Below are 27,999 nucleotides of genomic sequence, written 5' to 3' on the forward strand. Positions count from 1 at the left end.
GCAGTGAGGAGTCAGAACTCTGTCTCCATCCCGAGCAGGAGGGTTCAGAGGGGCGCCCAGAATGAGTCAGGCTGTCACAGGGAGACATTGAATGTGTGGCTTGTGCCCAGTCCAGGACCTTTACATACTGTGCAGGGTGGCAGTCAGGTGTGCTGTCTGAGTAGGAGAGGACGGGGTGATTTGGCAGAGTGCTGGGGTAGGCTGGGCAGAGAGAATCGAGGCTCAATACTTGGCATAGAGCTGGGGGCAGGTTATTGTGGCTGAGTGGTGCGCCCTTATTTATTACAGTGAGGCGCAGGGAGCCTGCAGTCAGCACCGGGAAGAAGTGCACACCCTAGGGTGATCCTCTGGAAACATAGCGACCGCGGGCTGAAGAATCAGAAAATGACTCCTCTGTGGCAGCATTGAGAAGTAACGGGGCCCCGGATAGCAGGAGGTAAACGATACCTCTTGGCAGCGAACAAGCTAAGGGTGAAGGAACCTGACGGATCAGTCTGGAGTGTGGTCCTCTACTTGACCCGGAGGAGCTCACCTGGGAGTACAAATAGGATAAAAAGACCCCTAATCTGAGGGCTCACTGGAATGGGCGATGAAGGATGCCCCTTCTCAGGTGAGACTCTATAAATGAGCAAAAGACTTGAAAATCTGTAAACCTGACGTTGAAGCCGGACCCCTGGACGGATGGATGACATTTCCTCAATGCTCGTCAGCTTTAGGGCACCTGCACTCTAACCTTCCCATCACTGGACTGGCCCCCATGATTTAGGAGGATGAGAAAGCTAAGACGCTTTGTCCACATGGTCCTGTTCTGCCCGCTTTCCAAAGGTCTCCAGGTAAGTAGGAGAAATCCCTGCAATACGTATTGGTGACTGTGACTTCTGATCATGTCCTTACCCTCTCACCCTCCTTACAGGGCGCAGGTTATTTGCTTTTAGCGGAAGTGTTCTGCCACCTGCTTGGATGGAGGATGTGGTGTGTGGAGTTATATGGGGCTTTATATATCAGACAGAGATTCTTGGTCATGGAGGGTCAGTAGGCGACCGTCACATCCCGTGTAGATCTGTGCTCCGTGTATGGTAACCCTCACCGGTGACTCCAGTGCGAAATGCGATTTGTTGATCGCTCTGCTGGTAGCGTGGATTGTGTATTACAATGACATTTTCCTTCAGTCCATATCTGCCTTGTTCTTAAAGGGTTAAGAGAAGGAAACTGAACTGTAGTTACATTCAATATCCTCTTCATTAATAATGAAAGAGCAAAGTTGAAGAAATCACAGGCAGATATTAATGCACTCTCAGCTCAGGGTCCCCGGGGGGGAGTTGAAGACCATAGTTAGTTAAGATCATTGACTGGTTACCTGGCATTGTGTCCTGTATCACTGCCCTCTTAGCTTCTTTTTATATTGTGCACCCTTGATATCGGAGCCCATATAGAGGTTTGCACCCAGGCCCCCCATATGCGAATCTCCTGTCCTAGTTCAGTAGGTCGACCTTATCTACAGATGGGAACCCTTGTTTCTTAGTTAAAGGTGGGACGGTATGTTCGCCAAATATAAGTATCTTGGACCGCTATGAGGGTATATGCGCATAGCAGTGTAGTTCATGCTAATTTTCTGTTCATTTTGCCTTATCTCCCCACCAAAATCTGCCTGTGTCACAGACGTAGATGTGGCACTGAAAATCTGTATAAACCATTGATGTGCCGCAGACTTCAAAATCCTCACCGCAGGTCAGTTTCCTTGTGTAAGTAAGGCTGCATTCGCATCTCCGTTTAGAAGTCAGGCAGACAAAAAACTGTTGCATGCAGCATTTTTTGTCCAGCCGAAACCCGGCATTTATGCCAGTAATTGGTCGGATCACCGCCGGACCCCATTTTAGTCAATGGGGGTCTGAAACAGCCCGCTGGATGTCAGAACGGAGATGTGAAGGGAGCCTCAATTCTACATGAGATTTGGAAAGTCTGACTGCCTTTGCTTGTAATTAGATAGCCTTTCCACACTCAGCTCCGCACCTCCATTATCACTGGAAGCCAGCCTTTCCACACTCGGCTCCGCACCGCCATTATCACTGGAAGCCAGCCTTTCCACACTCGGCTCCGCACCGCCATTATCACTGGAAGCCAGCCTTTCCGCACTCGGCTCCGCACCTCCATTATCACTGGAAGCCAGCCTTTCCGCACTCGGCTCCGCACCTCCATTATCACTGGAAGCCAGCCTTTCCGCACTCAGCTCCGCACCTCCATTATCACTGGAAGCCAGCCTTTCCACATTCGGCTCCGCACCGCCATTATCACTGGAAGCCAACCTTCCCACACTGGGCTCCCCACTTCCATTATCACTGGAAGCCAACCTTCCCACACTGGGCTCCCCACTTCCATTATCACTGGAAGCCAGCCTTTCTGCACTCAGCTCCGCACTTCCATTATCACTGGAAGTCAGCCTTTCCACACTCAGCTCCGCACCGCCATTATCACTGGAAGCCAGCCTTTCCGCACTCAGCACCGCACCTCCATTATCACTGGAAGCCAGCCTTTCCGCACTCGGCTCCGCACCTCCATTATCACTGGAAGCCAGCCTTTCCGCACTCGGCTCCGCACCTCCATTATCACTGGAAGCCAGCCTTTCCGCACTCAGCTCCGCACCTCCATTATCACTGGAAGCCAGCCTTTCCACATTCGGCTCCGCACCGCCATTATCACTGGAAGCCAACCTTCCCACACTGGGCTCCCCACCTGCATTATCACTGGAAGCCAGCCTTCCCACACTTGGCTCCCCACCTCCATTATCACTGGAAGCCAGCCTTTCCACACTCAGCTCCGCACCGCCATCATCACTGGAAGCCAGCCTTTCCGCACTTGTCACCGCACCTCCATTATCACTGGAAGCCAGCCTTTCCGCACTCAGCTCCGCACCGCCATTATCACTGGAAGCCAGCCTTTCCACACTCGGCTCCGCACCTCCATTATCACTGGAAGCCAGCCTTTCCACACTTCCATTATCACTGGAAGCCAGCCTTCCCACACTGGGCTCCCCACCTCCATTATCACTGGAAGCCAGCCTTTCCGCACTTCCATTATCACTGGAAGCCAGCCTTCCCACACTGGGCTCCCCACCTCCATTATCACTGGAAGCCAGCCTTTCCGCACTCAGCTCCGCACCGCCATCATCACTGGAAGCCAGCCTTTCCGCACTTGTCACCGCACCTCCCTCATCACTGGAAGCCAGCCTTTCCACACTCAGCTCCGCACCGCCATTATCACTGGAAGCCAGCCTTTCCGCACTCAGCTCCGCACCGCCATCATCACTGGAGCCCAGCCTTTCCACACTCGGCTCCACACCGCCATTATCACTGGAAGCCAGCCTTTCCACACTCGGCTCCACACCGCCATCATCACTGGAAGCCAGCCTTTCCACACTCAGCACCGCACCGCCATTATCACTGGAAGCCAGCCTTTCCACACTCAGCACCGCACCGCCATCATCACTGGAAGCCAGCCTTTCCGCACTCAGCTCCGCACCGCCATCATCACTGGAAGCCAGCCTTTCCACACTCGGCTCCACACCGCCATTATCACTGGAAGCCAGCCTTTCCACACTCAGCACCGCACCGCCATTATCACTGGAAGCCAGCCTTTCCACACTCAGCTCCGCACCGCCATCATCACTGGAAGCCAGCCTTTCCGCACTCGGCTCCACACCGCCATTATCACTGGAAGCCAGCCTTTCCACACTCGGCTCCACACCGCCATTATCACTGGAAGCCAGCCTTTCCACACTCGGCTCCACACCGCCATCATCACTGGAAGCCAGCCTTTCCACACTCAGCACCGCACCGCCATTATCACTGGAAGCCAGCCTTTCCACACTCGGCTCCACACCGCCATCATCACTGGAAGCCAGCCTTTCCACACTCAGCACCGCACCGCCATTATCACTGGAAGCCAGCCTTTCCACACTCGGCTCCACACCGCCATCATCACTGGAAGCCAGCCTTTCCACACTCAGCACCGCACCGCCATTATCACTGGAAGCCAGCCTTTCCACACTCGGCTCCACACCGCCATTATCACTGGAAGCCAGCCTTTCCACACTCAGCACCACACTTCCATCATCACTGGCTCTTGATAACGAGGGGCTTTGATAGAACGTAACATATGATTAAACTCTTCCTAAATTCCTAGGAAAGAGAAGAGGAATAAGTGTTCTACTGATTGCTCCCAACATTACCCCCATCTCCACAACTCTGAGCACAGGCCTGCCATAAAGGCAACCCCCCATCCTAAGGGTGGCCCTTCTTCTTATGGGAAAGGGGGCGAGCAGATATCAAGTGTGTCCTGGGAAGAGAACCCGCAATAAGAAGGGGGGTGGGGGGGCTTTTTAAGTTTTTCTGTGAGACCTACTTTCCGCTGTGTTCGCTCTGCACCCAGCATCCCATTGAGAGGAGACTTGGTGGAAAAGCATGCAGGGGGTCTAGAAACCTGTGTTTTTATTCTGTCATAGTACACGGAAGGTCTTATTCATGGCCTCTCTAATGTGTGGTTTATTCAGCTCCGTCCGCCTTTTGTGGGCCAAAGCTATTTGGGCCTTTGCATTTAACAAGGACACCTAGAGAGTTAATGTACTATGTTCTTATACGTGGTCGTGCCTCACGTCACCGAGTGAATGGCCCATGGCTGTTTTCCCACCAGGATTGTCCGGAGATGGCCATAGGCATGTTGAATAATCTACTTATCCATCTAATTTCCTTGGACAAGGTGTGTCCCCCCCTAAGTGCCTCTGGTGACATTTCCATCCCATACATCTGGGCCTGTTTCTGCAGCATGTGGATAGATTTTTACAAACCCTATTCTTCCACGTGTGAACATACCCCATGCCCAGTGTCTTTGTGTTATTGCAGCAGGTTCCAAAGATATTGCAAACCTGTATTCAGAAGAATTCTATTTTTATGTCCAATCTGGCGGGGAGGTTTACTAAGCATAGTGCATATGTGCCATGAGCTAGGTTTATGAGTTTTAGGCCTCATGCACACGACCGTTCCGTTTTTTGCGTTCCGCAAAACACGAAAGCCGTCCCCGTGTGCCTTCCGCAGTTTACGGAACAGGCGGGCCATTGTAGAAATGCCTATTCTTGTCCGCAAAACGGACAAGAATAGGAGATGCTATATTTTTTTTCCGGGGCCACGGAACTGAGCAACGGATGCGGACAGCACACGGAGTGCTGTCCGCATCTTTTGCGGCCCCATTGAAGTGAATGGGTCCGCACCCGAGCTGCAAAAACGGCGGCTCTGATGCGGACCACAACAATGGTCGTGTGCGTGAGGCCTTAGACAATTATTGTGCCTCAGACAGTTGTGAAAAGAGTTCAGAAAACGTTTCATGGCTAAGAGGAGTCTGAAAGGCAGCCCTTTATATAGAGCAGGAGGAGCTGAGCAGATTTGAGGGAAAACCTGCAGTAAAACTTATTATTTATTCATTTAGGCCTCTTTCTATGGACGGTCCTACTCTGTGATTGACAGCCTTCTCTGTGTGCTTACTTCTGCAGCATGTCATTCACTGAGTGGGACCGTCCACATGAGTCCTGAGCACCGAAAGAGTGGAGGTCTAAATGAATAAATGTCACATTAAATGTCTTCCCTCACGTCTATATCTGTCTGTTCAGCTCCTCCTGCCCTGCAGATTACACAGTGACAGGTTCTCTTTATATATAATCTGCTCAGCTCCTCCTGCTCTATAACACGCTGCCTGCAGATTACACAGTGACAGGTTCTCTTTATATATAATCTGCTCAGCTCCTCCTGTTCTATAACACGCTGCCTGCAGATTACATGGTGACAGGTTCTCTTTATATATAATCTGCTCAGCTCCTCCTGCTCTATAACACGCTGCCTGCAGATTACATGGTGACAGGTTCTCTGTATATATAATCTGCTCAGCTCCTCCTGCTCTATAACACGCTGCCTGCAGATTACATGGTGACGGGTTCTCTTTATATATAATCTGCTCAGCTCCTCCTGTTCTATAACACACTGCCTGCAGATTACATGGTGACGGGTTCTCTTTATATATAATCTGCTCAGCTCCTCCTGCTCTATAACACGCTGCCTGCAGATTACATGGTGACAGGTTCTCTATATATAATCTGCTCAGCTCCTCCTGCTCTATAACACGCTGCCTGCAGATTACACGGTGACAGGTTCTCTTTATATATAATCTGCTCAGCTCCTCCTGCTCTATAACACTCTGCCTGCAGATTACACGGTGACAGGTTCTCTTTATATATAATCTGCTCAGCTCCTCCTGCTCTATAACACGCTGCCTGCAGATTACATGGTGACAGGTTCTCTTTATATATAATCTGCTCAGATCCTCCTGCTCTATAACACGCTGCCTGCAGATTACATGGTGACAGGTTCTCTTTATATATAATCTGCTCAGCTCCTCCTGCTCTATAACACACTGCCTGCAGATTACATGGTGACGGGTTCTCTTTATATATAATCTGCTCAGCTCCTCCTGCTCTATAACACGCTGCCTGCAGATTACATGGTGACAGGTTCTCTTTATATATAATCTGCTCAGCTCCTCCTGCTCTATAACACGCTGTCTGCAGATTACATGGTGACAGGTTCTCTTTATATATAATCTGCTCAGCTCCTCCTGCTGTATAACACGCTGCCTGCAGATGACATGGTGACAGGTTCTCTTTATATATAATCTGCTCAGCTCCTCCTGCTCTATAACACACTGCCTGCAGATTACATGGTGACAGGTTCTCTGTATATATAATCTGCTCAGCTCCTCCTGCTCTATAACACACTGCCTGCAGATTACATGGTGACAGGTTCTCTTTATATATAATCTGCTCAGCTCCTCCTGCTGTATAACACGCTGCCTGCAGATGACATGGTGACAGGTTCTCTTTATATATAATCTGCTCAGCTCCTCCTGCTCTATAACACGCTGCCTGCAGATTACATGGTGACAGGTTCTCTGTATATATAATCTGCTCGGCTCCTTCTGCTCTATAACACGCAGTCTTTAGGTTGCCCTGCATGCCGGTCGGTGTTAATAAATCTCCCCTAATGTCTTCCTAAATCTCTCATCTTGTCTCCCGGGGCCTCGATTTCTCTCGTCACATTTTATATGACGATGATCAAGTAAATGTCACAGACGGTAAGGTCGAAATGTCAGGTAGTTGTTCCTGCTGAGTCCGGTGGGAGTCCTGCAGGTACAAGCAGAAGCGTCCTCTGAGCGGAACTTTTATTTATTGCATAGCCTCCCCTGTAATGAAGAAGGGGAGAATTAGCGTAGAGTATTTTCCCCTTGGGGTATACAGTCCAGCCTCGTCCCTCATCAGGCAGGACTCGCTGTGATTGCCCGGGTGGTTTTCTCTGGACCAGATAGTTGTTCCTGATGGACACCTCAGTATATGGCGGGGTTATTATCAGACGCCCATCTGCATCCACCTATACGATATGGGACGGTGAATACTTTGGTGGTTAGTTTACCCCATTTAACAGTAAATGATATGGGATAGATGTAGCCGTTCTCGCAGGGTGCTCTTTACTTTGTATGTCGATATTCTGCAGATGGTCGCAGCCAGCCTCTGCAGAAGGTAAGATGCAATGTATTCAGGTGTCCTCTTCTCTTTACAAAATGTATGAAGCCTCCTTTTGTCTGAAAAAGGGTTAAACAACAGCTCGACTGTCTGTCGTGTGGTTGTGCCAGCAGCAAACGTACCAACCATGCATCAAGTTTCCTATCGCCTTGTCATCGTCTGTAAGGGTATCCACCAACAGCGGGGTCAGGCGGCACACAAGGACAGTCACTCAGCGGCTGCACGGTGCGGGGGCCGGGAAGCCGCTGTCGCTCGTATTGGGTTACCTTCCTTTTGTGTCTTTCATGGCGATCATCTTAAAGTGACCCTTTATGAACGCATGCTCACCTGCTGAGTGATGTTTTATGGTGTGTATATTGTCACGGACGTTCCCGCGACAGGTGGCAGGAGATCTGTGAGACTGGCAACACGTGGTTTGACCTGACAGGTTTTCCCTGTGGATCAATAGGCATCTGTAGTGTTTCTGGTACTGGCCACACCCCTTACCTCAGGTGTTGCTAATGTGGTCATTTAACTTTCCTTATTTATAGTTGCTTCTCCCACAATGCAGTGCGGTTTATGGTTTCAGTTGTGGATTGTTGGTGTGTGGATCTCGGCGGATCACCTGGTGCTTCCATTGCTCCTTTAAAGTTAAGTCTTTCCTTTCCCTTTTGTATTTTGTTTGGGTTCTGTGTGTTGCATTTCCCTATTGTTTGTATTAGGCCTGAGCGGTCTCCCGTTCGTCCTTCCTTTTGGAGGAACAGGTAGTCTTGTTTCTGCCATTAGTATCAGGGTCCTATAGGGCTAGATAGGACTCTAGGTATTACCTACCTCTGGGGTCTGTTCATGCTGGTAGTCAGTCTGGATTTTGGTTAGGGTTTTACTAGGAGGTGTCCATCTTTCTTCCTTCCTTAGTTCCCAGGACTGATTCCCTGTCCCGTCCCCCGTCCCCCTTCCTTCTTATGCTTTGTATAGTGTTCCCTCCCACACTGAAGCGACAATAGCAAAACCCTTAACGGACACGACTAAGAAAGTGACGGATGTCTCTGTATGGTCTGATTCGGCGTTGCGAGCCTTTTCTGCGGTTAAGGAATGCTTCTCTTCCGCCCCTATATTAGTGCAGCCGGATGTATCACAACCTTTCATTGTGGAAGTGGACGCGTCCGAAGTGGGGGTAGGAGCAGTCTTATCGCAGGGCCTGTCACCTGGTAAATTGTGTCCATGTGCCTTTTTTCTCTAAAAAACTCTCTTCCGCAGACGGCTAGTTACTGACCATTAAGTTGGCTTTTGAGGAATGGCGTGATTGGTTGGAAGGGGCGATTCATTCGATCACGGTGTTCACAGATCACAGAAATCTGGCTTTCCTGGAGTCGGCTAAACGACTGAACCCGAGGCAGGCCAGATGGTCATTGTTCTTCACCAGATATAATTTCATTGTCACTTATCGTTCTGGGGTTAAGAACATCAAGGCAGATGCCTTGTCACGTAGTTTTACTGGAGGTGGTGATTTAGAAAATCTGAGTCCCATGCTGTCGGAAGGGGTGGTGATATCCGCTCTTTACCGTGACCTAGAGGTGAAGGTGTTAGAGGCTCAGGGAAATGCACCAGAGTCTTGGCCCTCTGGGAAATTGTTTGTTCCATCATAATTGCGTCACAAGGTGTTCGAGGAACATCACTGTACGGTTCTTACTGGACACCCTGGGATCCACTGCCAACCTCATATCTCATAGATTCTGGTGGCCGGGGTTGTGTAAGTGTATTGAGGACTATGTGTCAGCCTGTAGCACCTGTGCATGTGCTAAGGTGACACATACTCGACCTTCTGGATCTCTTTTTCTGTTTCCCATCCCGTCCAGACCATGGACTCGCTTATCCATGAATTTTATCACTGATCTGCCTAATTCTTCAGGAAAAACTGTGATTTTGGTGATTGTTGATCGCTTTAGTAAAATGGCGCACCTTATAGCATTGCTGGGCCTACCTAATGCTAAAACGCTTGCACAAGTGTTTGTTGACAACATTGTGAAAACCCATGGCATTCCCTCTGACGTGGTCTTGGATCGTGGGGCTCAGTTTGTGTCCAGATTCTGGAAAGCATTCTGTACTCGGCTGGGGGTACAACTGTCCTTTTCTTCTGCTTTTCATCCTCAGACGAACGGACAGACGGAGCGCACTAATCAGAGCCTGGAGACTTACTTGAGATGTTTTGTCTCTGAGAACCAGGAGAAGTGGTCTTCGTTTTTGTCTTTGGAAAAGTTTGCCATAAACAATCGTAGACAGGAGTCCACTTGGAAGTCGCTGTTTTTTGGGGCATATGGGTTTTACCCAAGGTTTGGCACATTTTCTGGTTCTGATACTTCTGGTATACCTGAAGAGGAACGTTTTTTTCGTCATAATTGTCATCTATATGGCGGAAAATTCTAAATAACTTGATGAATATGGGCAACAAGTATAAGTGTGTGGCTGACGGGAAACGTATGAATGGTCCGGACCTGAGAGTGGCTGTCCACAAGAAACATTAAAGGGGTTATCCGAGTTATGTGAAAAAAAATTAAAACCTCATAAAACTCATCAGGACATCCATATACATTGGTTAAGCTTGATTTCTTAAGAGAAAAACCCATACTTACACCTTTTCATGGTTCTGTTATTGCTGTGTTTACATGTTGAGGTGGTGTATAACAAGGCCTGAGCTCTCCCCCATAAATATTTTTGTGTCCTGGGGGTGGTATTAGCAGTGTAATGTGTACTTGTTGAGGGGCCCAGGGCTCTAATAACGATCCCCAGACGCGGTAGGGGAACGGGTAAACTGGCCCATGGAAGTGAGGGAAGGAGCCAGACACATACCCTGCTGCCGAAGCAATCTATCACCACGGCTCTGGTAAGGATCGCTTACAATCACTGAGGCTGTGCGAGTTGAGCGAGAGAGGGGCGGGCACCAAAGGCTCTGACGTCTCGTTTACAGAGTCGGGCCACTCCCTCAAGCAGGGAGAAGCTTGTAAACGAGACGTCAGCGCCTGAGCAGGGTTGATGACGTCGGGGGTCACATGACCCAAATCGGCAGTGACGAAACAGCTCCAAATCAATAAAGTAAGTGATTTAGAAAAGAGTTTAATATAGTACTCTCATAGCTTTTAGCAGACATTTATATAACTCGGATAACCCCTTTAAGTTGAAGGTTCCTTCCTGGAAGTTGGGTCCAAGGTTTATCGGCCCATATAAGATCACGGCCTTTATTAATCCTGCAGCTGTTCGTCTTTAACTTTCTCTGGCTCTGAAAATTCATAATGTGTTTCGTAAATCTTTGTTGAAGAGATATGTTGAACCTTTTGAGCCGTCTTCCTTACCACCCGCTCCTGTCATGGTGGACGGCAGTTTGGAATTTTAGATCTCGAGTCCTTCGTAGATCTCTTCAGTATCTTGTTCACTGGAAGGATTATGGACCAGAGGAGAGGATGTGGGTATCGGCATCTGACGTGAATGCCAGTCATTTGGTGAAAGCCTTTCACAGGTCTCACCCGTATAAGGTCGGTCCTGGGTATCCCCCGTAGAAGGGGGGGGGGGGTACTTTCACGGACGTTCCTGCGACAGGCGGCAGGAGATCGGTGAGACTGGCAACATGTGGTTTGACCTGACAGGTTTTCCCTGTGGATCAATAGGCATCTGTAGTGTTTCTGGTAATGGCCACACCACTTGCCTCAGGTGTTGCTAATGTGGTCATTTAACCTTCCTTATTCATAGTTGCTTCTCCCACAATGCAGTGCGGTTTATAGCTTCAGTTGTGGATTGCTGGTGTGTGGATCTCGGCGGAGTTCCTGGTGCTTCCATTGCTCCTTTGAAGTTAAGTCTTTTCTTTCCATTTTGTATTTTGTTTGGGGTTTTTTGTGTGTTGCATTTCTCTATTGTTTGTATTAGGCCTGAGGGGACTCCTGTTCGTCCTTCCTTTTGGAGGAACAGGTAGTCTCGTCCCTGCCATTAGTACCAGGGTCCTATAGGGCTAGATAGGACTCTAGGTATTCCTGCGTATGAACGCACCTACCTCTGGGGTCTGTTCATACTGGTAGTCAGTCAGGATTTTGGTTAGGGTTTTAACCTTAGTTCCCACGCCTGATTCCCCCCCCTTCCCTCTCACGCTCTATGTAGTGTATCCCTCCCACACCAAAGCGTGACATAAATACCGGATGGAGATTCAGGTCACGGTGACTTTTCCTTTACTATTCATTACTCATTTACAATGGATTGGAGATTATAGCGATATTTGTGTCATTTTTGCTCTTAATGCTTGTTGGTTTTTGATACATGAACTTTGTGTGAAGTGAAACCTGTCATAATGTATATCATGAATGTGCCGCTATCTGCCTCGTCTTTAGGTCTCTTAGCAATGAGCTGATGTCTCCAGAGCAAGTCCCGGCCGCCCTCCATGGGGGAGGCATCCCTCTTACTCATGGGCGCTGTCAATGTGTCTCTACAGGCAGCAGACAAGAATGGCAGAGCACAATGCTGGGAGTCGTGCTGCTCTGCCATGACGCCGGGAATGGCAGGAGAAGTGCTGCCATCAGGTGCCCATCGGGTTGTTCTTGATGGAGTGAAGCACAGCACCTTAACTTGAGCCTGTTCACCTAATGCTTGTTCATTATTGCATCTGCAATTAATTTTGTGATTGAGAAGTACAGTGTAAACTTGCTGATTGCTCGGGTATTCCTTACTATGTAAATGCACTACTGAAAACTAGTAGTTCCTGTCTCGGCAGCGGAAGTCTCCTAGTGATGTGACCTGTTCTACCTTCTTTGCGGGACTGTATAACAAACATACGGATGCAGACAGCACATGGTGAGCTGTCTGCATTTTTTTTGCAAGCCCGCAAATGAATTGGTCCATATCCAGTCCGCCAAAAATGAGGATCAGAGCAAAAATACGGCTGTGTGAATGGGGCCTTAAACGGCGTCTGTCAGCAGTTCTGTCCCTATCACACCGGCTGACCTGTTAAATGTCCGCTTAGCAGCTGAAGGCATCTCTGTTGGTCCCATGTTCATAATTGCCCGCATTGCTGAGTAAAATGTTTTCATATATGCAAATGAGCCTCTAGGAGCAACAGGGGCGTCACCATTGCACCTAAAGGCTCTGTTCTCTCTGCAAATGCCGCGTCATCTGCACTTTGACTGTAGGAGAAGTCAGGGAGGTGTGATGACGTTTTCCCTGCCTTGTCCTGTCCATCTAAGTGTAACAGTAACGCCGCCGTTGCTCCTAGAGACTCATTTGCATATATTAAAAAAATAAAACCACAGCAATGCGCGCAATTATGAACATAGGACCAACACAGAAGTCTTCAGCTGCCGGGAGCACATGTAACAGGTCAGCCAGTGTCATAGGCACAGAACTGCTGACAGATGTCCTGTAAAGAGGTTGGCCCATATTGCTAGGATATACCATGAACGTCAGATAGGTGCGGGTCCCACCCCTGGACTTGCTGCCATCTTCAGATTGGGGCCTCCGAAGTGAAGGAGAGCGCACTGCGTATGTTCACTCTCTGTTCACTGCTGTGGATGTTCCAAAAATAGCCAAGCTAGCGCGTTCCATAGCAGTGAATGGAGAGCGCACCACACATGCATGGCCGCCTCTCCATTCACCACTACGGGACCGCTGGATATAGCTGAGCCAGCGCTCCTATGGTGGTGAACAGAGGGCCTCCTCCATTTATTAAAGGGGTTGTCCAGTTTCATAATATTGATGGCGTATCCCCATCACTGTCAGACCTTTTCTGAATCTGGATAGCTTGTAGTGCACTGCGTTCATCTGATTACAGCGGCATTGCCGATCAGCTAGTGGTGACCTGTCCTGAGGATGGGCCATCACTTAAAGGTTGACTACCCCCAAGTCCTACATGTGCAGTGATAATACTTTAAGTATATGTGCACATGTCTGCTGTAGACAGAGGGTGGCCCCTCAGGATCATTTCCTCTAGTGGGCCTGAGGAACTTCAGTCTGACATTAGAGGATCATATGACCTGAATATGAGGGGAGTAACTGAGCATGTGCGTCCACCAGCACTCAGCTCATTAGGTGGCATGTTACTATATACTGTGAACACCGTGTGGCGCCATACTATGTAAGTACCTGAACACCATCCTGGCCCTGTGGACCTACATGGCTGACCGATGTGATGGCGGTGCACACGCATAGTGTCAGTAGTGTGGATACGCTGAGACAAGCAGCACATGAGCCATACCAGTGTATATAACACAGACATTGTGGAGAGAACAGCAACCAAGACCATGTCCACCCGGGGGATACTCTATCTCCTTATAGACAGCGCCTAATCGGCCTGAGGAGTCTTATAGGCCTGGCAATGCTCCTCTGGAATTCTGGGAAGAGGCTCTGCCAATCAGCTCTGCCTCTAATGCTACCCAATGTAAGGCAGCTATCCTATAAGTCAATGCTCAACCTTTTAAACAGGCCTTAAGACATGACCTGGATAATAACTAAGCCAGCACCTCATCTGCAGACAGCTGTTTCGGGGTGATTGCCCCTCATCAGTGCAGAGCGTACTGGCTTAACTGAGAGGCCTAGGTCGGTGATTCTGTACATTGTAATAACAGTTTACAAAGATGCAGAACGTGTAAGAAAATAGCTCCTGAAAACCCCTTTACGCCCTAATGTGATTGATCTCTATTGAGATTCTGTGTGCATAATGGGGCAATTCTCTGCTCTCTACCATTAAACACAGAGAGAACCCTGCCCCAACCATTAACCTTCTCCTGCCCAGGGTGCAGGGAGCTGCCGGCTTAGAGAGAGTCATTCACCCTGCAGAAGTTTGTTGGTTGTGAGCCTCAGGAGCAATTCCTGGAGGATTAAACAAATGAAAAGCTTGCTAATAAATTGATGTCTGACTGCCATGTGGAGCGTATTGATTTGCATAACGGTGACAGAGTGGATTGCTCTGCACAATGCACATGAGAGAGAAGAGACGCCCCCGGAGTGCGGCCTCCGGCGCAGACAATTAAAGGTAGAGCGGGCAGCGTTAGATGGTGCCAGGCAGAACGCGCCAAGTCTTTCTTCTTTCTATCTAAACATCTTTTCTCACAGCCCAAAAAAATGCAACTGCTGTGTACACGATCGGCGCAGGAGGGATACAGATCAGATAGGGCCCATCAGTCAACAGCCGCTAAAATAAAGTGCCGTCTTAAAGGGTTTTCTGCAGAGGCAGCCATTTTATGGACCTTCATCATGATTCATGAGCCGCTATGTTGCCAGTGAATTAGCCGGCTGGATATTGCATCAGTTAAAGAGAAGTCTGCATGATGTTATTTTTTTGATGAATGGCGCAGAGCGCTAAATCGGAGGTCTTCAGTCGAGCGATTAGTGCACAAAATACGACTCCTATAGAAGCACCGAAAATGTCACCATTCACAATCCTGCTGATTTCCTGCTGGCCTCGCATCCCCTGCTGCTTCACCATCTGTATGGAGCTCTGCTACATTGTAAGAGATGATGGGGGGGGGTCACTTATTATGACACCCCACTCCAGAAACTGGTAATAAAAAATCTCAACTGTTTGAATGCCATTGCACCTAAACTTAATTAAGTGTTGATTCTACGCCGCCCTCGCTGGTTTCTGGAAAGGGGAACGGCGGGTGTGGTGTGGGCGAGGCCGCCGGCACGTTCACCATCATTTAATCAAGTTTACTGCCATAAATAACGACTGAAATCTCCTCCAGCTCGGAGCGGAGGTAGCTTACAGTCTAGGGGCGCAGACTGCCGGAGGACGCCTCACATTTATGACGAGGTCCTGTTGTGTACCCCAGACCGTGTGTTCTGCCTTTTCTGATAGGCTTCTGTATAAACACACAAGCCCAGGACGTCAGCATGTGGCGAGCGGCTCACCGGTGCGGAAGGGCAGATCACTTAGAACAGAATCCTAAACCGTGAGAAAAGGATGATTAGGTGCTCGCTGTACACGTACTGCCGCGGCCCAGCTCTTGGGTCGGGCATCGTTTCCGGCAGGAATAACTGGTCCTGCTATTGTCAGACTCCGGGTAGTGTTATAATATAGACCATGGCAGAGTAGTGAGTGTGGAGACCGAGCCTTAAGAGTCAGCGCGCAGTATACACTGCATTCAGAAAGTCTTCACAACCTCTCACTTTCTCCACATTTTCTTATCTTGCTCCTATCATTCTTTTCTCACTTTCTCATTATGGGGGATTGAGTCAGAATGATGGGGGAACTGATAGCACTGTAGTATATAATGCACTGTAGTATATAAACCTGTCCAGACAGGCCATGCCTTACCGCCGCTGTGTGATACGGGCAGAGAGGTGGAAATGAGCTCCTTGTCTGCTCTAGAGTACTTAATTACAGTGACAGAGAGATGGCGGCGACCAGGGGTCAGGGGAGTGTGGCGTGTCACTCTGCATGGCGATATACCGCCACGTGACTGGAATCCTTCAGTTAGACGTGCTCTACGGGGGACTGATAATGGCGTCAATATTCTTTAATACCGTCTGAGGGACAGTGGCTGAAGAACTACTACATTCTTCACGTACAGGAGATTAACCCCCACAGCTGGCGCAAAGCTGAGTGTGGTTTCTTATTCACATGTGTTTTTTTTATAAATTTAATTTTTTTTCATGAATTTTGTGGACACTATGCAAAGCAATAGAAAAGGTTGCATGCAGTGAATGGTCCTTAAAGTAAATCAGTTGAAAGTGGCATCAAAGTACAAATGATGGGCACAAAATGGGCACAAAGATGGCTGGACGTGCGTGAGCTGAGCTCCATGGCAGGCGCAGAACTACTGGAGAAATCTTGAGACTCGCCGGCCAGCACCAGAAATAAAGACCACCTGGAGGGACCCCAACATCTTCGGGCAGCCAGCACATACCTGACTTACCCTGCAGAGAGCCGGAGGGAGCGGCGCAAACGTCAGTAGCACATGCGCCGGGAGGGAAGCGGAGAGGTGAAGGCGGTCGGAGCGGCTGAGCCAGTGTAGAGGTGAGAGGCGCCGGGAGGGAAGCGGAGAGGTGAAGGCGGTCGGAGCGGCTGAGCCAGTGTAGAGGTGAGAGGCGCCGGGAGGGAAGCGGAGAGGTGAAGGCGGTCGGAGCGGCTGAGCCAGTGTAGAGGTGAGAGGCGCCGGGAGGGAAGCGGAGAGGTGAAGGCGGTCGGAGCGGCTGAGCCAGTGTAGAGGTGAGAGGCACGGGGAGGGGAGCAGGAACGGAGGAAGATTAGGCCCAGTAAGCGCTGTGAGTCCCCGCAGATTTTCCCGCCAGTCGGCCATCTTGCCAGCTCCTTCGGTGTTACGAGCAGAGGTTTCTCCCCTTTGCTGGGTCAATAATCTTACTATAGAGGTGCAAGATAACCCCTGCACAGTCCTCCGGCAGACACCATAGCCTCAAGACCGCCCTGCTTCAGATATATTAACCCCTGACTCAATAGAATAATGGGGCTTAGCAGTGCGGTGACTGATAGATGAATTTGGGGATTATTCAGAGAATTAACTGGGGGAAATCGGTATGTATGGCACTGGGCAGGACCGACTGGACTGGCCCTATCATGTAGAGGACACATCTAGGAGTCCTAATCACTACGGCACTCTCAGGCGCGGTCACTTAGTATGGGCTCACTTCATGAACACATACGGAACAAATTTAAAAGCGTTACCTATCTCTGTGGCAGGACGCATTCATGTAGTTAAAATGATCATACTTTGGGCAGCCGAAACGCTCATACCCAGATTAATGTTCAAAGAATTGGATGCCATGACTAGGGTTTTTATATGGGGCAGATCCTGAGCTAAACTCAGCCTAGATACACTGAAATGCCCAAAAATAGAGGCAGGAAAGGCCTTACCGGACTATTTTACACACTACTTAGCTGTCAGATACGGCTTATTAGCACCTGGTTCACAACAGCAGACATACCGACCTCGGAGTACTTCCTAAAAACCTACCTAAACTGCAATACCTTATGGTCGGTATTAGAGGGGTCACCTAAATTTCAAAGGTCCATGCTACCACTGTATAAATTGGCACTGACGGTCTGAAAAGAGGCTAAATCACTGGACAATATCAGAGGTGGTCTCAGACATGGGACAACCAGTCCTTACCAAACATGCAGGTGGTGATGGGAGCGGACAAACGGAAATTGGCGGGCGCCAATACCCTTGGTGATATCTACGACCAAGGAATTATAATGACTTTCGAGACTTTGGCACAAAAGTACGACATACCCATTTCTTCTCATACTTGCAATATAGGGCGGCAATACAGAGTAAATTTCATAGGAATTGTCAAAAGCCAGGGCCCCGGGGGATTAGTATCGGCAATCTATTCGCATTTGGTCCACGCAAAGATTAGTGCAAACCCTCTATCAGTAATTGACAAATGGAAAAGAAGTATACCCACACTCTTATTAGAGTCCCATTTACAGGGGTCTCCCTCAATCAATAACAAAATGATCCAATTAAACATCAGACCTAGTTACCACCAACCAGGATGTATAGAATGGGCACAGCGCGTCCGCGGTGCGGGGACTGGAGGCGGACTTCTGGCATATGATATGGAGTTGTAACCCAATGGCCGTTTTCTGGAGGGAAGTGACTGACTTTCTTCCCCTTTCACTACCGGTCCAAGTATCTTGCACACCCGAAGTCTGCCTGTTCGGGATACTGAATGAGGACAACTGGGATCATTGTATGGCAGCATTCTTCAGGGAATCCCTGTTTATGGCACGTAAATGCATTGCTTTGAGATGGTACAGCCCTATTACACCGAACATGTGGAAAATGCAGATAAATCCGGTTCTACCATATATAGAACTAGTATACAAACATCGCAATAAACCGCAAAGGTTTGATAGTCTGGGGCTCATGGTGCGGGGCAGCACTAACCATGTACTCAACTTGGAGAATGCGACCAGCTATATCCGCAGCTCCAGGTAGGGTGGCTCAGTCGGTTTAGGGGGATACAAATATGGATTACAATTGGCAATGATATATCTAAGGAATAGGGAATACAAAAGTGAGTGGAGAAAACGTTTAGACGCTCGCTGTTCTTTTTCTTCTGTTTGTATTAATGAGGACTCGCCCTCCGAGGTCGTCTGTCTTATTTCCTACACTGTATCTATAAGATTGTTGTCAATTTACTTCTGTTAATAAAACTGTTAAAAAAAAAAAAGTGGGCACAAAGTGTGATTTAAAGAATTAAATGAATTTGGGCCAGTGATCTGGCACTGCCAACATACAGAGCGGGATGCCCTGCATCAGATACGGCGGAGGTCAGCCTGACGGGTACAGGTTCTGGGCAGGAAAACTGGCATCAAAGTGGGCAGACAGGCGATTTCACAGATTTTGTAATGACTGTAGGGCATGCCCCTCTGTAGGTTGGCAGTGCAAGATCAGTGACCCGAATTCACTTAATTCTTTAGATCGCACTTTTTGTGCCTATTTTGTGTCCGTCATTAAGGATAGCTCACTACAACTTTTTTTTATTACTTGGGATAAGTTGTCCTCAAAATTCATTAAAAAAGAAATACAAATGATGTGAATCTCTGCCGCCCTGAACGCAGTCTTTCCGGTTTGTCATTTTTAAGTTACAGTGAAAGCCTCGCAGTCGCGCTGGATTCAGGCGCTCGGCCAAGTGGGAAACCCAAAACGCACATCGGTTAATAAGAAGCTGATGCTGTTTTATGGCACTGGTCATAGCCGTCCATTCCCAGCAGCAGAGTCTCTATATTAGCCTCGGGCCCCTGAGCTTTAGCTAGATGTTCCCAGGCAGAAGCGGAGGGAGCAGGTACTGGAACAAGCACGTCCTCCTCCTCCATGGCAGACCTTCTGGGCCGGGTTATCCCATAATAAGTCGTCTTCACTGGAGCCAGGCCCCGGGGGATGATTCCTGTGTCCCGGGGACCGGAGAAGACAGTATAAATGGCTCTGAATGACATCAATAGGCGATGGGTGGGGGCACCTCCGCTGTGTGATGGAACCATGACTGGCTCTGCAGCCTCTGTATTGTGCACATGGGCCCCGGACGCTGTTCACACTGCGCACAAGTCCAGGACAGTGTAAGCATTGAGGAGGTTGTGGACAGCTGCTTTACACTCCAGTCACATCCAGAGCTGTAATGGTTTACTGTACCCAGAATGCAGTGCTCTGTGGGAACAGACATGACCATTGCACTGCTGAGTGTACGTGAACTGCAGTTTGTGAGGGGAGTATAAGGCGTGGTGTGAACTGTGGTCAAGACAAGAAGGGATTTGAAAATCAGACCCAAGATGTGTACAGCAGCATCTGTCCTCCAATATATGTGGGAGCCGGGTGGGTAGACTGTGGGGCAGGAGCTGGCTGCAGCGACGGATCTTCACACTTGGTACAACCCCAGCGCCTCCACCTTCCAGTCTCAGGGAATCCTTGAGGAAACCTTAAAGGTCCCCCTGAAGCCTGCAGTAAACGTCTCCAATATGCACTTGTCTGCCGTGTGAATGAAGAAAAGGCCTCCGACTGATGTGAAAGGCACCAGAGGGAAGCTGCCATTATCGGATTGCAGAAATGGGTCGTTTTATGGAAACGTTCTCCTGGCAAAAGCGCAGTCAGACATTTCAATCAGTTTACTGAATAGCCCCCGACGCATTGAATTCATTACTTTGCCTGTGTGCACGCTCCATGTGTCAGCCCCCTCTGCGCTCATAGAGGGGCCCCCAGCAGCGTCGCCCACTAATAATGGTCTGACGGGGCTCCTTGTCTCCAGAGGTTCTCAAGAAGGTTGAGCAGCAAACCCCCAACAGCTGCTCGCCTGTCACGTCTACCTGGTGATGTCGCCCCGACACTCCGATCACAGAATGGCGCTGCAAGGTCGTCATTTCCCCGAGCCTCGTTGTGCGGCAAACGCTGGACACCCAGTTTAACGTTCTCTCCCCCGACTCCCACGCTGTCTCCAGGCATGGCCGGGCCCCTGGACTCTGTGATGGCAAAAGAGACGCGCTGGCATGTGGTGAAGGCGCTTTATTAGCCCCTTGAGGACATGGTGATTTTGCGTTTTCGTTTTTTTCAATCCCTGCCTTCCTGGAGCCATAACTTTATTATTTTTATGTTTTTTGGGGAATGTCATCCTTTAATACTGCATTTAGTTATGAATTTCTTTATTTTTAATATGAGGGAAGGGAGAGTGATTAGAATTGTTTATTTAGGGGTCTTGAACATGCGATCCGAATGGCTTTTCCATAGATTGGAATGAATTACTGTTGCAGCCTATGGGAGTTCCATCGTGTTCCTATGGAGCGCTCCATAGAAACTATTGCTGTGATGGCCTCAGTCCCTATGAAGGATCCGAGGATATCACAATCAACAAACGGCTTCGCTGATTGCCGCACCGCGCTCCCACGGAAAAGGCTTCTTAGATGGCGCGGGTTCAATTGACCGCAGCATGTGTAGGGTTAATTGTCTGTGATTGGCATTACTGCCGATCACAGATTTTAGCTCCAGTTGTCTACTGTATGAAACAGCAGGCACCTGGCGGCTTTAGTGGCGGAACCGGAGTGTGTGCCATCTTTAAAGATGGTACAGCACATGTCGTCAAGGCTTTAAGTGGAAAATATACCAGGCCGTGGATTACAGAGAGCCACTCGGGATGCAGGACCTATTTAAGGCCTATGTGTGGGGCCCCAACTCCAGGCAGAGCTGCAGAGCTGTTGTTGGAAGGGGCCACAGTGCTCCAGTAAGGGCTTTGGTCTGTGGCGTCACATGGCTGCAGTACCAACAACAGCCACTATACAATTTATGGCACTGTGCTTAGTGTACTTCGAAGGGGCCGCAGCGCTCATCCACCCGCTGATTGAGGGGGCGCCAGGAGTCAGACCCCACCCATCAGATATCCTAAAGACAGGCCAATCAGGAGTTAACTCTAAAGAAGACCTGTCACCTCTCCTGACATGTCCGTTTTAGTAATTACCCTTCTGCCTTTCTTATCACCAGTCCTCTGCATTCTGCTGACAGACTGACTGTCAGCGCGAGCACAGACTGACTGTCAGCGCGAGCACAGACTGTCTGTCAGCGGGAGCACAGACTGACTGTCAGCGCGAGCACAGACCCAGCCAATTAACAAGGGAACCTGTAATACCTGGTTGTCAACTATTCATACATTTCCAGGAGGAATAACAGAGGAACAGCACGATGCAGAAAATATGCTCTGGTATTATTTTGTGAGCTGTTAATGGTGATACTCGTCGCCTGTGACGTGTCGCATAGAGTTCTGCTCCTGGGTACATGTATACTGGTGGAGGTCATGAGACGCGCTGGGCAAGGCTCCGGCGTCTTTCTCCTCATGCATGTGTCTCTGTTGGAGGCCTCCATCCTGCGGGGATGAACCTTCTCCTCCTCTTCCATGGATTGCGACCTCGTACTTCACACCTTCACGGAGAAGGCGAAACGACACAGCAGCACAGAGCATGTGCAGCACGAGCGGCGCCGGAGGTCAGGACCCAGTCAGGGACAGATTTACACTAATTAATGGAACCGTCACATAACACGGAAATTCACCTGGAGAAAGGCTGCGAAAAAACCCATCTCATTTTCTAATTAGTTTTCTGTTTCATTGCGGGATGTTCAGGAAACGGAGGCTGGAATTTAATTCTGCTATAACATGTAATGAGGCAAATTAATGTTATTTGACCATTTCGTTGTTACAGCTAATTAACCAGCAGAATAGTGAGTACAGCTCTGGAGTATAATACAGGATGTAACTCAGAATCAGTACAGGATAAGTAATGTATGTACACAGTGACTGCACCAGCAGAATAGTGAGTGCAGCTCTGGAGTATAATACAGGAAGTAACTCAGGATGAGTACAGGATAAGTAATGTATGTACACAATGACTGCACCAGCAGAATAGTGAGTGCAGCTCTGGAGTATAATACAGGATGTAACTCAGAATCAGTACAGGATAAGTAATGTATGTACACAGTGACTGCACCAGCAGAATAGTGAGTGCAGCTCTGAAGTATAATACAGGATGTAACTCAGGGTCAGTACAGGATAAGTAATGTATGTACACAGTGACTGCACCAGCAGAATAGTGAGTGCAGCTCTGGAGTATAATACAGGATGTAACTCAGGATCAGTACAGGATAATTAATGTATGTACACAGTGACTCCACCAGCAGAATAGTGAGTGCAGCTCTGGAGTATAATACAGGATGTAACTCAGAATCAGTACAGGATAAGTAATGTATGTACACAGTGACTGCACCAGCAGAATAGTGAGTGCAGCTCTGAAGTATAATACAGGATGTAACTCAGGGTCAGTACAGGATAAGTAATGTATGTACACAGTGACTGCACCAGCAGAATAGTGAGTGCAGCTCTGGAGTATAATACAGGATGTAACTCAGGATCAGTACAGGATAAGTAATGTATGTACACAGTGACTCCACCAGCAGAATAGTGAGTGCAGCTCTGGAGTATAATACAGGATGTAACTCAGGATCAGTACAGGATAAGTAATGTAATGTACACAGTGACTGCACCAGCAGAATAGTGAGTGCAGCTCTGGAGTATAATACAGGATGTAACTCAGGATCAGTACAGGATAAGTAATGTATGTACACAGTGACTGCACCAGCAGAATAGTGAGTGCAGCTCTGGAGTATAATACAGGATGTAACTCAGGATCAATAAAGGATAAGTAATGTATGTACACAGTGACTGCACCAGCAGAATAGTGAGTGCAGCTCTGGAGTATAATACAGGATGTAACTCAGGATCAGTACAGGATAAGTAATGTATGTACACAGTGACTGCACCAGCAGAATAGTGAGTGCAGCTCTGGAGTATAATACAGGATGTAACTCAGGATCAGTACAGGATAAGTAATGTATGTACACAGTGACTGCACCAGCAGAATAGTGAGTGCAGCTCTGCAGTATAATACAGGATGTAACTCAGGATCAGTACAGGATAAGTAATGTATGTACACAGTGACTGCACCAGCAGAATAGTGAGTGCAGCTCTGGAGTATAATACAGGATGTAACTCAGGGTCAGTCCGCTCTGTAGACCCTGTGTATTCAGGGGCGTTGTCTTGTACCTCCTCCAGTGCAGTAGTATATGGGGGGTGTACAGGACGCTGGGTGTCCCTCAGACGATGTCCGTTCCCTCTGTGGTTGTCAGGAAGACACACAACAAGCTGAAGACATTATCAGAACTAATTAGTGATCTACGAGGAACTTCCAGGACTGGTATCAGTGGGGTGCATGCGGGAGAAAACATCAGATGAAGGGATGTTATCGTTAAGTGAGGATTCATAATTAAAACCTAGTCTGAAGCAGATTCCAGTATGAGCCCCGGCGGCCATTCATCCTTCCTATCCGAGTATCCAGCGCGTGTGGTGTGCGGCTCAGCGATGTCAGGATGAACCTTCTGTAGCTCCACTGTTCATTGCTGAAGTAGCAGTTCCCTGATTTCTCGTCATTACAATTGCTCAGCACTGTGGGTGAATTCACTGCACGGGCAGAATGAGAGCTCGCTCTCCATATGGTTTACAGCCCTCATCAGACTGTTCGCTGTAGTGTGGGGTCACACGACCACAGTCTCTCGTTAGACTTCTCTTGAGATTCCAGCTCCGCGGCTGCAGCCTCCATTGCTCAAGATGGTGCCTGTCACCTTCAAATAATCTTGGCCTTCCTCAGAAAGCTTTTTATCAAAACTGCCTGCCGGCGAGCACGCGTCACCTTTTGGAGAAGTCCGCATTGGCCTAAGGTCCCTTTCATCCACCTTGTTATGAAGCTGTGGCTCGTGGGTGTAAATCTGCCAAGGAGAAGGCGCTGCCCTTTACATTTGCCCATCAGCTGCAGAACACGAGGGGCAGGATATCGCCCCGCACCCGCCTCAGCCAGAATCTAACTGCATTTGGAATGAAGCTTCAGAACAAAGGACAGGATGAGAGAACGAGCCCCCCGGCCCCCTCTGTCGCTTCATCTTTCATGTATCGCTGGCCAAAATCATACGTATGCAGTCAGGCAGCGGGGGCTCGGGAAGCCGCGTGGCCCACCTGAAGCTTTAGAGCTGCTGCATGATGGGAGCTGTGACCGAAACGATGGAAGAAGGCAGCTAAAATAACAGTGGTAACGATGTCCTGGGCGCTGCCGGGCATGCAGGGTACAGCAAGGAGGAGACGTGGCCGGGCGAGGGTCTGGGGCAGGTCTGCGGGGGGGACCACAGGAGAACATCACTCACAGATATCGCTGCATGCAGAACAGCGAGGCAATGAGGCAGCTCCAACTGAAGAGGAAACCACAGGACACGTCATTTCACGTTGTGTCTCGGAAGGGAAAAATTGCTGGTAAAATGACACGTAATCACAGTGCGTGACTATGAATTGTCGCCGGCGTGGTGAAGCCAGTGGCGAATGCACAAACAAGAAAATGTGACATCTCATTTATAGATGACGTTTCTTGTGAGATAATCTCTTATGTCGCTGAAGGGAACGTGCTGGTCCTCCCGGCGGTCCCACTCTTGTATGTTGTGTACATCGGTTTACAGGGCAGGTGGGCCTTTATAGAGATGCAGGACACGGCATCATAACTGAGAACGCTCTGCCGTTCAGGAGCCAAGATGGAGGCGTTCGGAGGAGGTTGCCAAGACATCCTAAATCCCCATCAAGGAAAAGTCCCCATAGGTGATTTCCACAAGCACTTACCTTGTAGACCTCAGACCTTGACCCCCCCATTCTATAGAGAAGAAGCAGGCCGTGTGACCATTGGGTATGTGCACATGGGGAGATGGCCTGTTAGCTGGGGGGAACCGTATCATGTGGCCCCCCCCCAATGCATAGATAATTGGGCAGGAGATGAGCGGCGCCTGGTCTCCTCCAGACATGATGCTGCCACCACCATGCTTCACTGTAGGGATGGTATTGGGCAGGTGATGAGTGGCGCCTGGTTTCCCCCAGACATGACTCTGCCACCACCATACTTCACTGTAGGGATGGTATTGGGCAGGTGATGAGCGGCACCTGGTTTCCCCCAGACATGACTCTGCCACCACCATACTTCACTGTAGGGATGGTATTGGGCAGGTGATGAGCGGCGCCTGGTTTCCCCCAGACATGACTCTGCCACCACCATACTTCACTGTAGGGATGGTATTGGGCAGGTGATGAGCGGCACCTGGTTTCCCCCAGACATGACTCTGCCACCACCATGCTTCACTGTAGGGATGGTATTGGGCAGGTGATGAGCGGCGCCTGGTTTCCCCCAGACATTACTCTGCCACCACCATACTTCACTGTAGGGATGGTATTGGGCAGGTGATGAGCGGCGCCTGGTTTCCCCCAGACATGACTCTGCCACCACCATGCTTCACTGTAGGGATGGTATTGGGCAGGTGATGAGCGGCACCTGGTTTCCCCCAGACATGACTCTGCCACCACCATACTTCACTGTAGGGATGGTATTGGGCAGGTGATGAGCGGCGCCTGGTTTCCCCCAGACATGTCTCTGCCACCACCATGCTTCACTGTAGGGATGGTATTGGGCAGGTGATGAGCGGCGCCTGGTTTCCCCCAGACATGACTCTGCCACCACCATGCTTCACTGTAGGGATGGTATTGGGCAGGTGATGAGCGGCGCCTGGTTTCCCCCAGACATGACTCTGCCACCACCATGCTTCACTGTAGGGATGGTATTGGGCAGGTGATGAGCGGCGCCTGGTTTCCCCCAGACATGTCTCTGCCACCACCATACTTCACTGTAGGGATGGTATTGGGCAGGTGATGAGCGGCGCCTGGTTTCCCCCAGACATGACTCTGCCACCACCATGCTTCACTGTAGGGATGGTATTGGGCAGGTGATGAGCGGCGCCTGGTTTCCCCCAGACATGACTCTGCCACCACCATACTTCACTGTAGGGATGGTATTGGGCAGGAGATGAGCGGCGCCTGGTTTCCCCCAGACATGATGCTGCCACCACCATGCTTCACTGTAGGGATGGTATTGGGCAGGTGATGAGCAGCGCCTGGTTTCCCCCAGACATGACTCTGCCCCCACCATGCGTCACTGTAGGGATGGTATTGGGCAGGTGATGAGCAGCGCCTGGTACACAATCCTGTCTCCAAGCTCTGCAGGCAGTTCTCTACTCAGGGCTTGGTTCTTGCTCTGATGCATTGTCTGCTGTGATATCTTCTATAGACAGGGCTGTGTCCTTCCACATCATCTCCAATCAGCTGAATTTACCACAGGTGACTCCAATCAAGGCGTAGAACGTCTCCGAGATGATCCAGAGAAATGGGAGGCTCCAGAGTGAAATGTCAAGTGTCCATGTGGAAGGGGCTGAAGACTTGTGTCCATGTGGAAGGGGCTGAAGACTTGTGTCAAGGAAATATTTGAGGTTTTTCTAACACTTTCTTATTATGGGGGAACAAGGAGCGAGAGAGCATGTGAAGGACAGTGAGGGCGTGAGGACTTTCCCAATTTACTGTATGTCTGCTGCTATCCCACTGCTCCCAGCATTCTCACCTCTGCACCACAACTGGGTCCAGTTCAGCCCGGGACGCCTCTCGCTATCATAGGTTTCCACCCAGCAGCTATTGGTGCCAATCTCCTGTCTGATCCTGCTCACAGGAGTGTCAGAGCGCAGCGTCCCTGCATATCGCAGCATGTGGCCGCAGGGTTCCCACCTCCTGTGAAATAGCGCCCTGGGACACAACCTTTTGCCAAAACACTGAACCAGTACCATGAGGGTACCTTGAAGTTGAGATGGAAGATCCACTTTCTGTGGTCCGGTTGGGTCGGGTCACTGCCTTATTCATCAGATCCCACTCGCTGAACTAATGGATCCAAATCCAGATACACGTAGGCGCACAAAGCGACTGTCTCTGCCAATCTGGTCCATCTGTCACAAGGAGAGACCCCCTCCGTGTGCACAGCCTTGAGAAGTCACTGTGACTGTGATCCGCTACGGCCTTGTACTAATATGTCGCAGGTTCCTTTAAGAGGTCTCCACGTTTATCTGTACATGGCATTTCTGCTTTTTTCAGTATTTTATTTCACCGGACTATGACGCATTTCTGAGGCTGCCGGAGATCCACTTCCTGCCTTATCAAAGCCTCAGAAGGCTGTTCTGACCCTCATACTTTACACTGCAGCTCTTTCTGATCAGCAGGAAGTCTGTGTGGATGGAACACTGACACTAACTGAATTGTGATGATTAGGTTACTGACAGATGCTGTGTACTGAGGACCACGGGCCCCTGGAGCTGCTGACGCTTTAAAGGCCCGCATTACGTGGATATATAAGTATACTAGACTGCAGGCGTGACTACCGGGCTGCAGCAAATCTTCTGCCGCTGGTTTCATTGCAGCGCCATTTGGTACACCTGATGCCTCTCAGAGGAGTCCATTCACTGAAATTCTCCTCCACACTC

The 27,999-nt window shown here is 49.5% G+C and overlaps 1 protein-coding gene across 3 annotated transcripts in view; it reads left to right on the forward strand.

The window, feature by feature from the left end:
- Nucleotides 1–223: 223 nt before the first annotated feature.
- Nucleotides 224–27,999, forward strand: part of DIPK1B (divergent protein kinase domain 1B) — a 102,406-nt gene continuing 74,630 nt past the window's right edge. Inside the window, exons 1-2 of one of the 3 annotated variants that reach the window (XM_040405882.1) lie at nucleotides 224–610; nucleotides 711–833. In XM_040405882.1, the coding sequence (XP_040261816.1) occupies nucleotides 771–833 (63 nt within the window). In that variant the 5' untranslated portion in view covers nucleotides 224–610; nucleotides 711–770. Of the gene's footprint in view, nucleotides 834–27,999 lie in introns of all 3 variants that reach the window. The other 2 variants (XM_040405881.1, XM_040405883.1) reach the window with 2 other exon arrangements.

The sequence above is a fragment of the Bufo bufo genome, chromosome 8, assembly GCF_905171765.1.
Source record: "Bufo bufo chromosome 8, aBufBuf1.1, whole genome shotgun sequence".
Taxonomy (NCBI): Eukaryota; Metazoa; Chordata; class Amphibia; order Anura; family Bufonidae; genus Bufo; species Bufo bufo.